Raw genomic sequence first — 14377 nt, forward strand, 5'->3', positions numbered from 1 at the left:
AGATGCTACAAAAATTATGTTGTTCACGATTATTAATATAGTCTGGTAAGAATTTCTATCGTCTTTGTCTACAGTTGAATACTTGAGCTCTAAATGAATGATGAATCTCTTAAGGGTCTTCACTACAGCGAAATTAAACTACCGCTAATTTTTGAGTTTTTTGTAATATCTTCATAACAAATAAAAATATTCGAAAAGCAAAAACGAAGTGAACTAGACAATAAGATTTTGCATATGATACCGTTATCACAACTCATCTATCTGCTTTCGATTTGCAACTGTAGATAGATTTAGGATCTTTTTCGGATTCTGTAAATAGCGGCATACCAAAAGCAGATAGGTGAATTGTGGTAAAGGTATCACATGCAAAATCGTATTGTCTAGTTCACTAAGTTTTTGCTTTTCGACTATTTTTATTTGTTTTGAAGATATTACAGAAAAACTATAAAATTAGCGGTAGCTTAATTTCGCTGTAGTGAAGACCCTTAAGTTCAATGTTTGCTATACCCGAGTATTCAACGATAATTGAACATGATCCACGAACGATGATAAATAAATTAATATGAAATGAGTGATAAGAAATACGAAATAATGTTGTATTCATGAATTAATGTAATGAAATTACTACTTGTGCGTCTGCGATCATATGAATTAATATTTTTATTTGTCTTTATGCTTATAAAGTAATTTATTATTGTAAAATTATTCGAGGAAAGATTTTCAGGTAAGTAATATTTTCTATCAGGGCTTGATTCCGGACTTTTTTGTTTCTTGTTGAAATGAAATAAAAATTAATACAACTCTGACTATTGGTACTGACGTGGCTAAACGGATGTTTCAAAGTTTATCATGTAATAATGATCGAGTAACCCATGTTGCGTATAAATTTTGTGAATTCTGCGATGATCTCGTCGGTTATGAAAGTTCTGACGCGTAAGTTACTAATACATTTTAATCTGTTTTTAAGTTTTTATTACCGAAATGGATTTATTTTAACTGTAATTCTCCTATCTTGCCACGGTCGAGTCACTCGAGTTTCGAACTTGAATACGAGGAAACGAAGATAAATCCAGTGAGGTTGGAGAGTATTATTGTACCGAAATCATTAGAATTGTTACGATAAGCGAAAGTAGAAGGGACATGGGTTTGAAAATTACGTAGTTTCGTAACGTTATGCGACGCAATTGTTTTGATTTGGTTTCGTTTAGTGCCCCTTTCAACTGCGAGGCTTTATGAGGAGTAGACCTACAACCTAACGTGGATTCGAACCACATTGAGCTCCCGACTCGCATCTTTAGAAGTAAAATTAGGTCTTTCAGTTTAACGTCCCAGGATTATAGTCTTAACGCTCGTGGAGGCAAGTAAATGATGATCAAAGAATTGGTTGAATGAGAATAGGAGAGGAAACGAGAGTAGCCCGAGAAATCCCACGGATAGGATGTTGTCCACCACAAACTTACTTGGTTCGGGATCGAACTAAGGAACGCACGAACCAAAGGTAAGCGCTCTACCACTGAGCCACCTACATGCTTATTTTAATGCATGCTTTTGGGACATATTCCTGGTACACACAGTAACACACTTGCTGCCTCCGTAATTACTGCATGTAGCACATAATGCCCAATCCAGAATATCGTATGAATAATGGTACGAGAAGTGTCTTTAACGGATTTGCAAAAAGAAAGATTTACATGACTTAGAACCCGGTGAACGCGTTACCAGTAACTTGTAAAATAAGATGATAGTTCCGAACAGTAGACCAAACATCGCAAACATAACATTCACTTTTACTCATGGTGCAAGTTGGTGAGGGTGAGTGAGGCAGTTTTGCTCACAAAATTGTACTCTTCTTCCAGAAATAGCCCCTATAGTGATGTAATCATAATGAGGATTCGCAAGTAAACTAGTTACTAAAGGCTATATGGTTTACGCTATATGGTTATACTAAAGGCTACGGTAGCGTACGATTTTCGACGCTGGAGACCCGGGTTTGATTCTCAGTGCGAGCTCGTGTGGTTTAGATTTCACATTAAGCTGTAAGTCTACTTCTCATTTACCGTTGGTTCTGAAAAGAGACACTAAACTCCAATCAGCAATCCAATGTACTTACTAAAGACCTATCATATGAGAAATTAATTTTTTCCCGCACTTACCTTGGATCTACAGGTTCTCCCATTATGGCAGTAACGTCTGAGCATTCACCATTTTCGAAGTCTGACCAACTAGAGCACTGTTTAGCTACAAATGCATCGGAAAAAATGGATTCTTCAAAATATTCTACGGATCTCGCATGACTACAGTGACCTGGAAAGAAAGAAAACGAAAGAGTTTAAAATAAAGTTAGGCCGTATTTGGTGAAGTATTATCACATACAGTAACTCGTATAATATTCGGACACATGCATTGTGTTAAAAGTAGGAAGGATTATGCAAGAAATGAGAGTCGTGTGAGTAAACAAAATACGTATCTAGATATTCATATACTTACAGAAAGAAAAAAGAACAAATACGATGTCTTGAACGAAAGAAGCATAAAGAACTTACAGATACTGATGACCAGGGCCCGGATCTTGTTGACAAGTCAACTTTTTTCTGTTACGCATAGGACAAGGCAAGTTCAAATAAAAACTTTATCTATCAACTCTAGGTTCTAAAACTATAGTTTTTTAGGGTCAACTTTTGGTCACTTTTTGCTGTTTTGAAATTTCAGGTAATTTTGTAATATTTTAAGGTAACTTTTAGGTCACTTGTGGTCTTTTTATTCTTTTTTTCTAGATAAGGAAATCGTTAAATGAACACGGTTTACCGATATGGAAAAGACAAAGTTGAATAATCTCTTTTCTTACTTCCTGATTATTGGAATGGAAAAACTGCATTCTTAACAAGCTAATGAAAACTAAACTGTAGCTGGTTAGCGAAAGGTGGGGGTTGGTAGGTGGCCAAACAGATAGTTTTGGGATATTGACCACAAAGAATATGATCACGTGAATAACTAAAAATGTATTAGAAGGCATACAAGGGTTTTAAACAGGTTTTTATCTATTATTTTCATGTAGTCTAAACTTGCTAAGTTTTATTGTTTAAGTGTGCTTCCTAAAATTCGGGAGTGAATTGACGCTTTCAATACTTACAATGCCGTACAATGGACTGATCAATAGAAATAAATGATCAATGGACTGCAACTAACTGAAACAAAACTTTTGAATATGAGTGAGAAATGTTAATTAAAAATCCAATGGATATTAAAAAATGTCAATGTTTAATGAAATAAAAGTTTGAGAAAACGTAAGTTTTAAGGTCAATTTTTGTGATTTTTAGGGTCATTTTACAGGAATTTTAGTGTCATTTTATAGGTCACTTTTTAAAATTTTTTAGGTCAACAAGATCCGGGCCCTGCTGATGACACTGTGCATTTGTAACGTCACTTTAATATTCGGACACATACTACAGATATATTTTGTGTGTGTTGTTTCTTGCTCGCAAACGCTTAACTAGTACTTAGTAGGAAACCCACGACATTTCATAACTTCCTGTAAATGGTTGGGCATGCTTGTAACAAGTTTGTTGGTAGAATGGGGCTAAATGTCATCCCATGCCGCGCGAAGAGCCCTTTTCAAATCGTTTCGCGACGTTACCTTTATCTTTTCTCCTGGGACCTTACACTGTAGCTCATCCCAGTTATGCTCTATAGGGATAAGGTCGGTAAATTATTCTGTGGTGGTGTTTGAAGCACTTTCGGACAATTATAGAGCAATCATTCCCGCACCACATGAGCTTTATGCTTGGGGTCATTGTCCTGGTAAAATTTAAAAGTACCCCTAATTCTTAATTTTTGAGTACTTCGGTGAAGATTTTCCAGGAGAATATCCAAATATACCTCCTTTGTCATAGTCCCTTTAAAAAGCACCAGTACCCCCACTCTCGATGCAGACATACACCCCCATACCATCACACTTCTTCCTCCATGCTTTACGGCAGCTTGAAAATTTGCGGGATCTAACTCTGTATTTGGCTTCTGCCACATAATTACCTTGCCATCGGCCTTATGCAGATTGAATTTTGATTCGTCCGTGAATAACATGTCAAGTTGAGGGCGTTTTAATATGAGCTTTCGCGAACTTAACCTCTAGAGTCCTGGCACTAAGCAGACCACATTTTTTTGTAATTATTGCTTGAAATATGATGATTGTTGATGCCATCTAATGAACAAGATTAGTGATAAGCACAGGTGGGTGGTACACAAACGTTACAAAGCAGTTTCTACTACAATTCAAGCCTCAGAATAGAAGCAATAAATAAATAAATAAAAATAAAAAACAGAGGTTGACATATGTGCACCTATGGATCTGTGTTAATTTTACTAATAAAAGGATTTTCCTTAGCTATTTTCCCACTAAACCCTTCATTTTGCAATACTCACCGCAAAGGTTTAGGATACACCGTCTTCCCTGTGTCTTCATACAGCTCTACTGTTAATTTCGGCGCACTTATTCGGGATTTGCGTTTCTCTCGATCATTCAGTTTCACCGGTCGACCTTTTTGAGGCACTGATTCCATTCGATTGTCTTTATTAAATTTTTATACAATGTCATAAACCGTGCTTTTGCAAATATTGATTAGATTTGCAATTTCTGTGTAAGATAAACCTTTCGCAGAGTGGGATAAACCACTCGTAAACTAAGCAGCTACACACGTTCTGTCTTCGCTGTCGTCGCTCGCTGTTGGTAAACAAAGATGAAAACAACTGTCCGAATATTATAGTGACTTCCATAAAATACGGTATATTCAATTGCGTGCTCATAAGGTGGACTTAGTTTGCATACTTTAATTAACTGATATCATTTTTTCTCGACTAAACCATTTACTTTTTGCTTGTTTTCTGTTGGTTTCCCATTTATGATATTTTCATGTACAGCAAGCAAATTATGTCATATCTATGGTGTTCGAATATTAATGAGAGTCACTGAATGTTTTTGATATTGATTGGCGAAACTGAAAAATCGATGTTAGTTATGAGCCAATTAATTCCACCCAAGTTTTTAAAAATTAGTAAAACTTAAGTACAGTTTCTGATAGTAAGGAAATGTTGTTATTTTTAATTTAATTATTTTTACTTAAATTTCACGTTTGCAGTCAGAGTGTGTGTAGACGTGAACATATATTAACGCATTCCGAACAATACAGTTTTCATTGGAAATCGAACCTGGGTCTCCTTATGGGCTTTCTTCCGTGCCAGACTTCGCAAACATAAGCAACGCAAAACATGCACAAATCAATTAGGTACAACTGTTATCCTAATTGTCTAAAAATTAAACAAAGATTTTGCTTTCCGTTGACGCAGACCGTTATGGAATAACCCCCCTTCCCATGTCCAAAACATAGACACTGAAGATTTTGCAATTATCTGGGACTTATGACGTGATTTAATCCGGATTTCGTGGAAACGAGATAGTGTGGTGAGTAAGTGTGTGAAGCGATGTTGTCTGATAGTCATTGCAGTCACCAATAATGTGATTGAAGTCTCACGTAAATATTATAGAGGAAAGTAGTCAAAATCTGACCCTTATGTTGTTTTTGATTTTAAAAATGTAAATTCGTAAACAAACTCTTTTAAAAGCATGAAATAACTTATTTACTTTACAGTTTAATGCACTATATATTTTACTTTCAGAAAATATCATTAACAATTAGTATTAAAAAGTATTTTGTAGAAATTACATTCGATGTTTTTAAAATAGTTGTTAAAATCGGATCCTCGTATAAGTTATGGAAATAAGAGTAAGCAAAATTAGAAAAAGATATTAAATCAGAGAATCTGATTTTAAAATATAAGTATAATAAAACAATTACAGGGTTTAGTTTAAAATAAATATATATATATATATATATATATATATATATATATATATATATATATATATATATATATATATATATATATATATATATATATATAATATATATCTATGTATATAAAGATACAGAAAATGCGTAAAAGAATTAAATCGTTTAGATTAGGTAAACACGTTCTTTTCAGCCCTAGTAGAATCCACATAAGCCCACAGCGATTAGATAACGCACATCATCCAAAGTTCCTCTTTAGAATCCTCGGAAAATTTCCTGTCACAAAACATACACCAAGTATCATCATGTTTGGATGGAAAACTCCTTGGACAAGCTCCAATTCAGACGTTCCTGAGGGCATGCTGTTTTCATCCTCTGTGATTGATTTCTTCCCCTTTTTTTCTTAAAATTAAGACGTTCTTCCACAATCTGTTTCTCTTTTATAGAAACTCCTACTGTTGAATCATGTTCCAGGCAGCGATTGTTTTGGGGTCCTTGAGCACGATTCTGTACTTGCTGTTCAGTGTCTTTGCTTTCTTTAGCTCTTTTAGCTTCCATCAATTGGACTTTATATTGCATACATGTGGAAACCGCAGAACTGCATGCCTTTCGTCCCTATTCGAAGTTCTCTTTTTGATTTTTGGAACGGGAGTGATGCCAAAGGTGCTTGTCTTAGAAGATGTGGAACCATGAGAATCTTCAACTGTAGCCGATGGCAGAGGAATGCTCTGACCTGCTGAAGATGTTGATGGTTGAGTGCGGCGCACTTAGCGACACGAACGGATAAATCAAACGAGATACTAAAAAATACTGGTGACAAGCAACACCTACCTGTTCCTTGTCCCTATTCATCATTCTTTGCACTAACCATATTCGATAGTTAACAAAGTAGAAGTTTTTATAAGCACTTGTTGAAGTTATTTTTATTCCTACAAAAAATTCCAGTTTAACCCATTAAAACCTTTTACTTTGGTCATTACAAATTACGTGCAATCCTAGCATTGGCTATAAATCTTTTTTAATAACATACTCAATGAGAAACACAAATCACTTGAATAATCTTACTTTAAAAAGTAAATAAATGTTTTACCTGCTGCCAAGTCCTCAACACCACACCCAGGTTGACTAGCTTTACCATTGTTGGGATAGAAATCAACATGCCCGATAGAGTAAGCAATTCCAAGGAGCCCTGAGCATGTGTGAATAATATCCACAAATTCGGCATCTGTGGTATCGAGCCGCCTTGCAGGTGCCGAGGCATCAATTTCGAACAATGGACCAGCAGGGTCCAGGCCTGTGTAAGAAAATGTTAAGAAATTATAATATTATGAGGGTAATTGAAGGAAATAAGTTTAATGCTTAATAGGTAGTTTTTGAGACTGTATACGACTACGTTGCACAAGTTTCGTTCCTAGCTATTACAAGTAGCTCTACTGATTTACATTTATTATTTACGCGACTTCTTTGTATGAGGTCACATGAAGATCAAGTGTACAAGGTGAAGATTAGGGATTTGGAGTACCTGCGTGAATGCATTTCGACATCAGTGAGTACAATAGTCCCAGCAATGTCGCAGCGTGTGTTAAGGTGGGCCGTGAAGAGATGGTAACTCTGTTGTGCCATTTGTCCAGATACATCATAATCCCGTTACTGTAGATTTGTGTGAGTTCTGGTCAAAAAATTGTGACGTACCATTTTCATAGGCTGCTTTTGAAACTAATTTAATATCATTCCGGGAATTCTGCAGCGACCGAAACAAATGATAAACTGACTGTACAGGTATAGACTACACAGCAGATACATTAAAAGCTCTAGTCAATTTCTCTTAATTTCTGACAACTCATTAAAGATGTATATGGTCTGGGTTCGTCAACGTGGTAAAAGACACACATTCTGTTGACCAATTCCGACCATTTCTTTTCAATTACTAAATGCACTTGTGCTAACTATCAACAGTAGGTCTACATGTTTGAATCTATCGTTTTGTTCAGTGGCAGCAGTTTGTGATGCACGATATCCTGCCAATTTCAAGAAATGCACAGCATAACCTGTCTGGGTGTCAGCTTGGGATATTGAGCTTTTCCTTACTTCGACCACTATCTTTTCCACATATTGTTGTAGTAGATTATCCACTTTTTATCACTAGTGATCAACCGTTTCAGTAGAGATTCGAGATAGGAATTCGATTAAATAAATACTTTTGAGTCAGACCATGTGGTTCCTAAACGTCGACCTTCCTTTTTGTAGCCGGCTTTCTCCAAATGGTTTAACCCTGCTTGGTTATGAATTCTTAGGTCATTGCTGATGACATGATTGTGTACTACATGGCGTCCTTGCTTACTAGAATATCATCTACTTTTGCTGTGATTGGTCACCCACTGGAAGGAGCATCTTGGACATCGAAATTTCTAGAACGCAAGCAACTGAACCTTCGTTTGGCTGATTGTTTTGATAAAATATCTTGGCCGTAAACACCACAAAGTTCTTCACGAACCTGCGTAGTTTTGAGACAAATTCATTCATCTTAATGGCGCAATACCTTCCGCCTAGCTAGAGCCTTGCTATCTGAACTGTGCCCCTTCTGGCGCTGCTATCGATATGTGATTTCCAGTACCTCGCTCGAATGAGGAGGGATAAGTTGTTGCGACCGACATCTTTCAATTGTTAGATGCGGAAGTCTTGCTACAATGAATTATTTCAGGGGCTTCGCTGTGGCCTGTCTTATTAGCCACTCTAAGTAGCCTATGATTTTCACTCGTCAGGATCAAGCGACTGAATGGCAAATTGGCAACACAGCTGAGGACATTCACTTCTTTTCCCTAAGTAAAGAGAGGGTTTCCTCCGTCAGAGGACGGCGGGGGTTGGGCCGAAGTATAGTTCGCATAGTTTCCGAGGGCACAGGTGGAATAGACAGGCTGTAAGCATTTCAATATATTTTGCATATCTATTAGTTTCAAGAGTAGCTGTTAAATGACGTTAGACCTTACCCGCTGCTACTCACATTTCACGACATTTAGGACAGTAAAAGGATCAATATCTTTTTAGTCTTAGCTAAAATGCCTCTTCTTTGCGCAGGAAAAATACATATATGGAAAATTATATATTTCAATCTCTTTTCCCCACTTCAGTATTTTTATTTTAATTGAAGTAATATGGTAAAAAGAAAATAGTACTAACTCTTCTCAAAAACTATAAGCAGCTCAATCTTTCCTCATTTTCTCCATTTTGTGAATACAAATGTGAAATTAGAATATTATAGAAATTACCTCATTTCCCTTTTAGAAACAACACTTCCGAAAACATTGAAGGTATGTGTATACAAATTGTCGTTTCCTTAACATAAGGAGACTGTAAGATACACTATTCTTGACAGAAACCCTATTTCATAAATTTCTAACACCCTACTTCATAACGTACGAGAACTATTTTATATAATCTAAGTGCATGATGAAAACGGGGTTCAAGATAGGTATTATGTCAAAAAGTTCATTTTAAACGGCTCAGCTGTTTCTTCCTTACGTAATGACAGACAATGCTGATTTCAATTTTACATAGTGTAGATCATATACATAGTTCTAGATGTAAACGTTTAAAATCACGGAGAATATTAATATCTAATGCATAAAATAAACACAAAACGTAGTCTATATTGAAAGAAAACACACATGTGTTATGTAAGAATATCTGTTATATAAGATATGTATTATATAAGAATATGTGTTATACAACGAGATCCGCTTGTATGAGTTACATACAGTCGTTTGATTCACTAAAGGATGGGAGTTTCAGATCTGAGTCTAAATAATGGGAGAGATAGTGCAAAACATAGGACATTACTCAATACTCAACAGGGATCGAATCTGACACAATGAACACAGGAAAGTATGGAAATCAAAATGTTAATTAAACATTCCACTTTTATGTCCTGCAAGCTGAAGAAGATGAATGATTACGAAAGAAATTGTGGGATGAGAATGTGGTAGGAAACAAAAAATCCTACGAAACACAAGGATACAATGTATTCAATCACAAACACACATGAGCTGGGATTAATCTTCTCGACACGCACAGAATAGCCACTTCACGAAGGGGTATATTCTTTACAGTAAAAGGACAAATGTATACCTGTGATCCTTTTTACAACACCAACCGAAACGTTGGCTCCAATGAAACCAGCTACATGTGCTCCAAGACTGTGTCCAATTATGTGAAAATCTGATAATTTGGCTCCTCCAGCTTTAACAAGGAAATCAATGAAGCGGCTTCCGTAGTGTCCAACATCTGGCATTTGTGCAACAACCGTAGGATACAAGATATTGCCTGCTACTTCTGACCAATCTAGTGTTATTACATTGTAGTCTGCTTTCGTAAGATAATCTACAAAGAAAGAAATACATTACTTGATTTTTTTTTTATTGTACAAGGTGAGCCAAAACAACCTTTTACATTTGGAATTCGAATAAAACAAAAAAAGTATCGCAAATACAAAGTTGTTCATTGGAAAAATATAAATGGTATTGGAAACAGTTTGAAATTACTTTGTTCTATTTTTTTTTTTCTTTAGACTCTCCCTAGGAAGCCCAATAGCTGCAACATGTTTCTTTACAGACTGCCTTACACCCTCGATATTCCAATTGTGAATCTGTTGTTCGGAAGTTCTCCACCCAGTGCAAGATAGTCTTCCGTTCAGAAACATTTCCACTACGTGGAATAGCAAACTTTAAACGAAAAGCTCTTTGCATTGTAATAACAGAACTGCTGTTCTTGACAAACATTTGGAATGCGTACGCGCAACAAGTTCCTGGTCAAAACCATAATGATGACCCCCCCCCCTCTCCTCTTGCCCTTTCACTGAAAGCGTTGCAACCGATCAAAAAGTGGGTGCTTTTATTACGTGCTATTTATAATAATTGTATTGCAGTTGCTGTGTAATTTCAATACACAATAGAATAGAACAATTACAAACTGTTTCAATATCATTTTATATTTTTGAATAAACAAGCGTCTATCTCCAATACTTTTTTGCTTTATTAACCTTTGAAATGTTGGAAGTTATTTTGGGTGACCCTGTGTATGTATTGCCAAATATAATACGACCTACTTTCAGATTTCAAAGATATCGTAATCAGTGTTCGAAGTGAAAAAAAGTAGAGGCGGTATGTTTTATTATGATTTTGACTCAACACACCTGTTATTTAAATATTGTCTTGATCACTGAAAACCCACAGACGGTATGTCCTCATTACTGAAAAACCAGAGGCGGTATGGCATACCACCGTTACCGTCTCACTTCGACCACTAATCGTAATCCTTAATTTCTTGTGATCATTATTCAAATGGATGAAATTGAATGAGTTTTTTATTCTAAATTAAATTAACATTAAAAATTAATTATTTAACTACTACATTTTGAAATACATACATAATTTTAGTTTATTAATTAAAATACTTACTGTCTATCGTTTGTGAGAAACGATTTGGACTTGAGCTGAAACCGTGAATTAAGATCTTGGTTGGATTTGCACTATTGAAAGTTGATCCTTTTAGTGTTGCAGTATCGTCAACTTTCAGTTGGTAAGCTCCAGTATGCTTTCTGTAGGAGAGAAAGAATATGATACTAATATTTAATATACTTAACTATCACTAATTCATGAGTGAAAACTTGTTTTATAAATGTCTATTAAAGGCAAGATATCGTCTAAACCTTATTATAAAAGAGAAATCCCAGTCCTAGGGCAGGGGGCAACTGCCCCCCCAGAGAAGCCCCCACCGTTCGAGGGGGCCCATTTTAAGACAAAATTTTCTTACTCCATATACGATACGAACATGAAATTATAAATGAAACATCAAACAGGTTCACTATACATTACATAAATAAAACATCACACGAAAGTAAACAAAACAAAAGTAAGTCATGGGCCCATTTCAGTAAAAAAAATGTTTACTATTAAGAGCCCTAGAAATACTATTTATTCGTATGGCTTTGAGATTTGTCAATATTGTCCCCTTAATTAATTTGTCATGTATGAAACGGTTTCAGGGGCGTAACTAACGGCCCCGCAGACTTTGCCGTACGGGAGGCCCACAGGCTCCAGAGGCTCATAAAGAGTGAGAGAAAGATGGAAACAGGGAGCCCAAGAATTATAAAAATAACTTTCTCTAGAGGTCTAACACGCGTATTAATGTTTGCCCTCCCAGAAAAAAATCTAAGTTATGGCACTGATTCCTAATAGTTAACTGTCGCCGTTCCACTACGTTGAATGATTGCCTGCCTCTATTTAAAAATAAATAGAGATTATACTGAAGATGAGGTGCTACACTGTTTATTTTAAAACAAGGCCGTATAAAATATTTATACTGGTTACAAATCTATCACCTACCACATCTATGCCGGGCTTCCTCGGAAAACAAAATTGATCTTCAAGATGTCTCAAAGGACAATCTATGTTAAGAAAAAAAAAAAGCAAAGTCTACTCCCTTTGAAATGTATCTGAGTGGATTCTTACGTGGAACTTCTGCCATACTTGTAACTTAAAAAAAAAAATAAAATAAATAAAAGTAAATAAAGAAAGCTATAATTGGATGAAGCTCAATAGTTTGATCCTGAATCATCTGCAATGTTGGTCTATGTTTTATATGGATTCAATCGGGATTAAAATAAACTTACAAGACTTATTTATGTAAGTTTCTCATATGCAAAAATCTCCAATTATTATTGACTACAATAAAATTATTATTACTTGATTACTTGTACTAAAAGATATATATATATATATATATATATATATATATATATATATATATATATATATATATATATATATATATATATATATATATGTTGATAAGGAAAGGAAACACTCTTACGTTGTATGTAGATAGAATTTCACATCATTTTCTGCGTCAATTTTTGGAATATTTTCTGGCATCTCCAACGAGGATCTGCGAGGAACACCATCTTTATCCAGAAATTCAATAAAATTTCTAAGTGTACCACCTCGTTTGCCTACATTATTATCAGCATCTAAAAATGTAAACAAAGCAAAATTTTTAAGTTTTAAGTAACTCGTAATTTGACGAAAAACAACTAAATTCTCGGTGATCACTGATATGAACGTAATTGATTAGCATTGTATAGCGTAAAGAAGTAGGTATATTATAATTATAAAATATTTGAAAGTTAAAGGTTTGGGTATGTGGTCCTTATTAATAATTATTCTTTCGTTGCTGTCAAATCACTTGGAGTACATAGCTTGAGAAGCTACCATTTACTACGCTTCTCTGTCAATTTCTTCTCCTTGACATTAGAGTAGTTCTCATAAGTATTATCCGTCCTTATTTAATTTTACTCCCCTCTCTCAGTTCCTTTTACAATACTTTCAACCTCTTTTAAAATATTCTAAGTTTTACATCCCACGATTATGCCGGCTAGACAAAAGGAGACGGTGATGATGAGAAATGAATGAAATGGTAGTATGAAGAAAGTTGGAGGACACTGGACAATCCCGAGAAAACCTACGCACACAGTGTTTGTCTACCACATAATTCACTAGGCGCGAGCTGAGATCGAATCAAGGATTCCATGCACCAACAATACTTTCTAGCATATCAATCAGAATATAAATTATTCTCAAATAAAGCCCTAACTAATTCATTTTCATTGTTTTATTTATTATTTTTCTCGAACTTTGTTCTTCTCTGTTAGAATTACATTAAAACACAAACTGTTTATTGAAGGAGAAAATTAATTAGAGAGACACTGGGAAAATCAGGCAAGATAGGAACAAACTTAGAAAGTAGTAAAATAGAAAAATGAATAACCTTGTATTGATAATGTCTGGAAAATGACAAATTGTATAGAGATTGAAAACAGAGGGAGAGGGGAAAGCAAAGCATTTTGTCCAAGCCAGTGGTTTTCAACATAATTCCTATCACGACCCCAAGTTTACCACATCCTCTTGCCAACAACCCCCTTATAATTTCTGATTTGAAATAAGCTTGCGTGACGTTTTTAAATTACCTATTGCGGAGATCTCGCGATATCCGTCTATTTCTATAATAGTAGACTCCATTTCTTGTATGCAGTGGATACAGTAACAGTAATATATTTCTATGATGAAAGTACTGGTTCAAGATGGATATTATACCCCTTCATTGAAGAGGCTATCAAAGTCGCTGATCTAAGCCCAAATCTTCTTGACCAACTAATAGAATTCTCATGCGGCAAGTCCTTGTAACTGGTTTTCTGTAACGAAGACTTTGACAAGTTCTGGCTGAAGAGGAGAGAAGAATATTCCGGTCTGATATCTGCTGCTTTAAAAGTAATAATTCAATTTGCTACATCGTACCTTTGCGAAAGGTATTTTTCTTCCGTGATAAGCATTAAAACAAAGACAAGAAATCGCTTATCAGTTGAAAATGGCTTGATAATGTGTGTCACAAAGATTGAACCGGACATTGCCGCACTAGTGAAATCACACCATGCTCCGGTATCTCATTAGCTTTGCATTTTAATTGTATTTCAATATGTACAT

At 35.3% G+C, this 14377-nt stretch overlaps 1 protein-coding gene across 1 annotated transcript in view; it reads right to left on the reverse strand.

The window, feature by feature from the left end:
- The window catches only part of LOC145685280 (uncharacterized), a 36817-nt gene that overhangs the window by 17848 nt on the left and 4592 nt on the right, over positions 1 to 14377 (reverse strand). Inside the window, exons 2-6 of the mRNA XM_081757649.1 lie at positions 12711 to 12867; positions 11297 to 11436; positions 9969 to 10220; positions 6934 to 7137; positions 2154 to 2304 (exon numbers count right to left, since the gene is read on the reverse strand). Of these exons, the coding sequence (XP_081613775.1) occupies positions 2154 to 2304; positions 6934 to 7137; positions 9969 to 10220; positions 11297 to 11436; positions 12711 to 12867 (904 nt within the window). The remainder of the gene's footprint in view (positions 1 to 2153; positions 2305 to 6933; positions 7138 to 9968; positions 10221 to 11296; positions 11437 to 12710; positions 12868 to 14377) is intronic.

The sequence above is a fragment of the Thermobia domestica genome, chromosome 5, assembly GCF_964235325.1.
Source record: "Thermobia domestica chromosome 5, izTheDome1.hap1.1, whole genome shotgun sequence".
NCBI classification, from domain to species: domain Eukaryota; kingdom Metazoa; phylum Arthropoda; class Insecta; order Zygentoma; family Lepismatidae; genus Thermobia; species Thermobia domestica.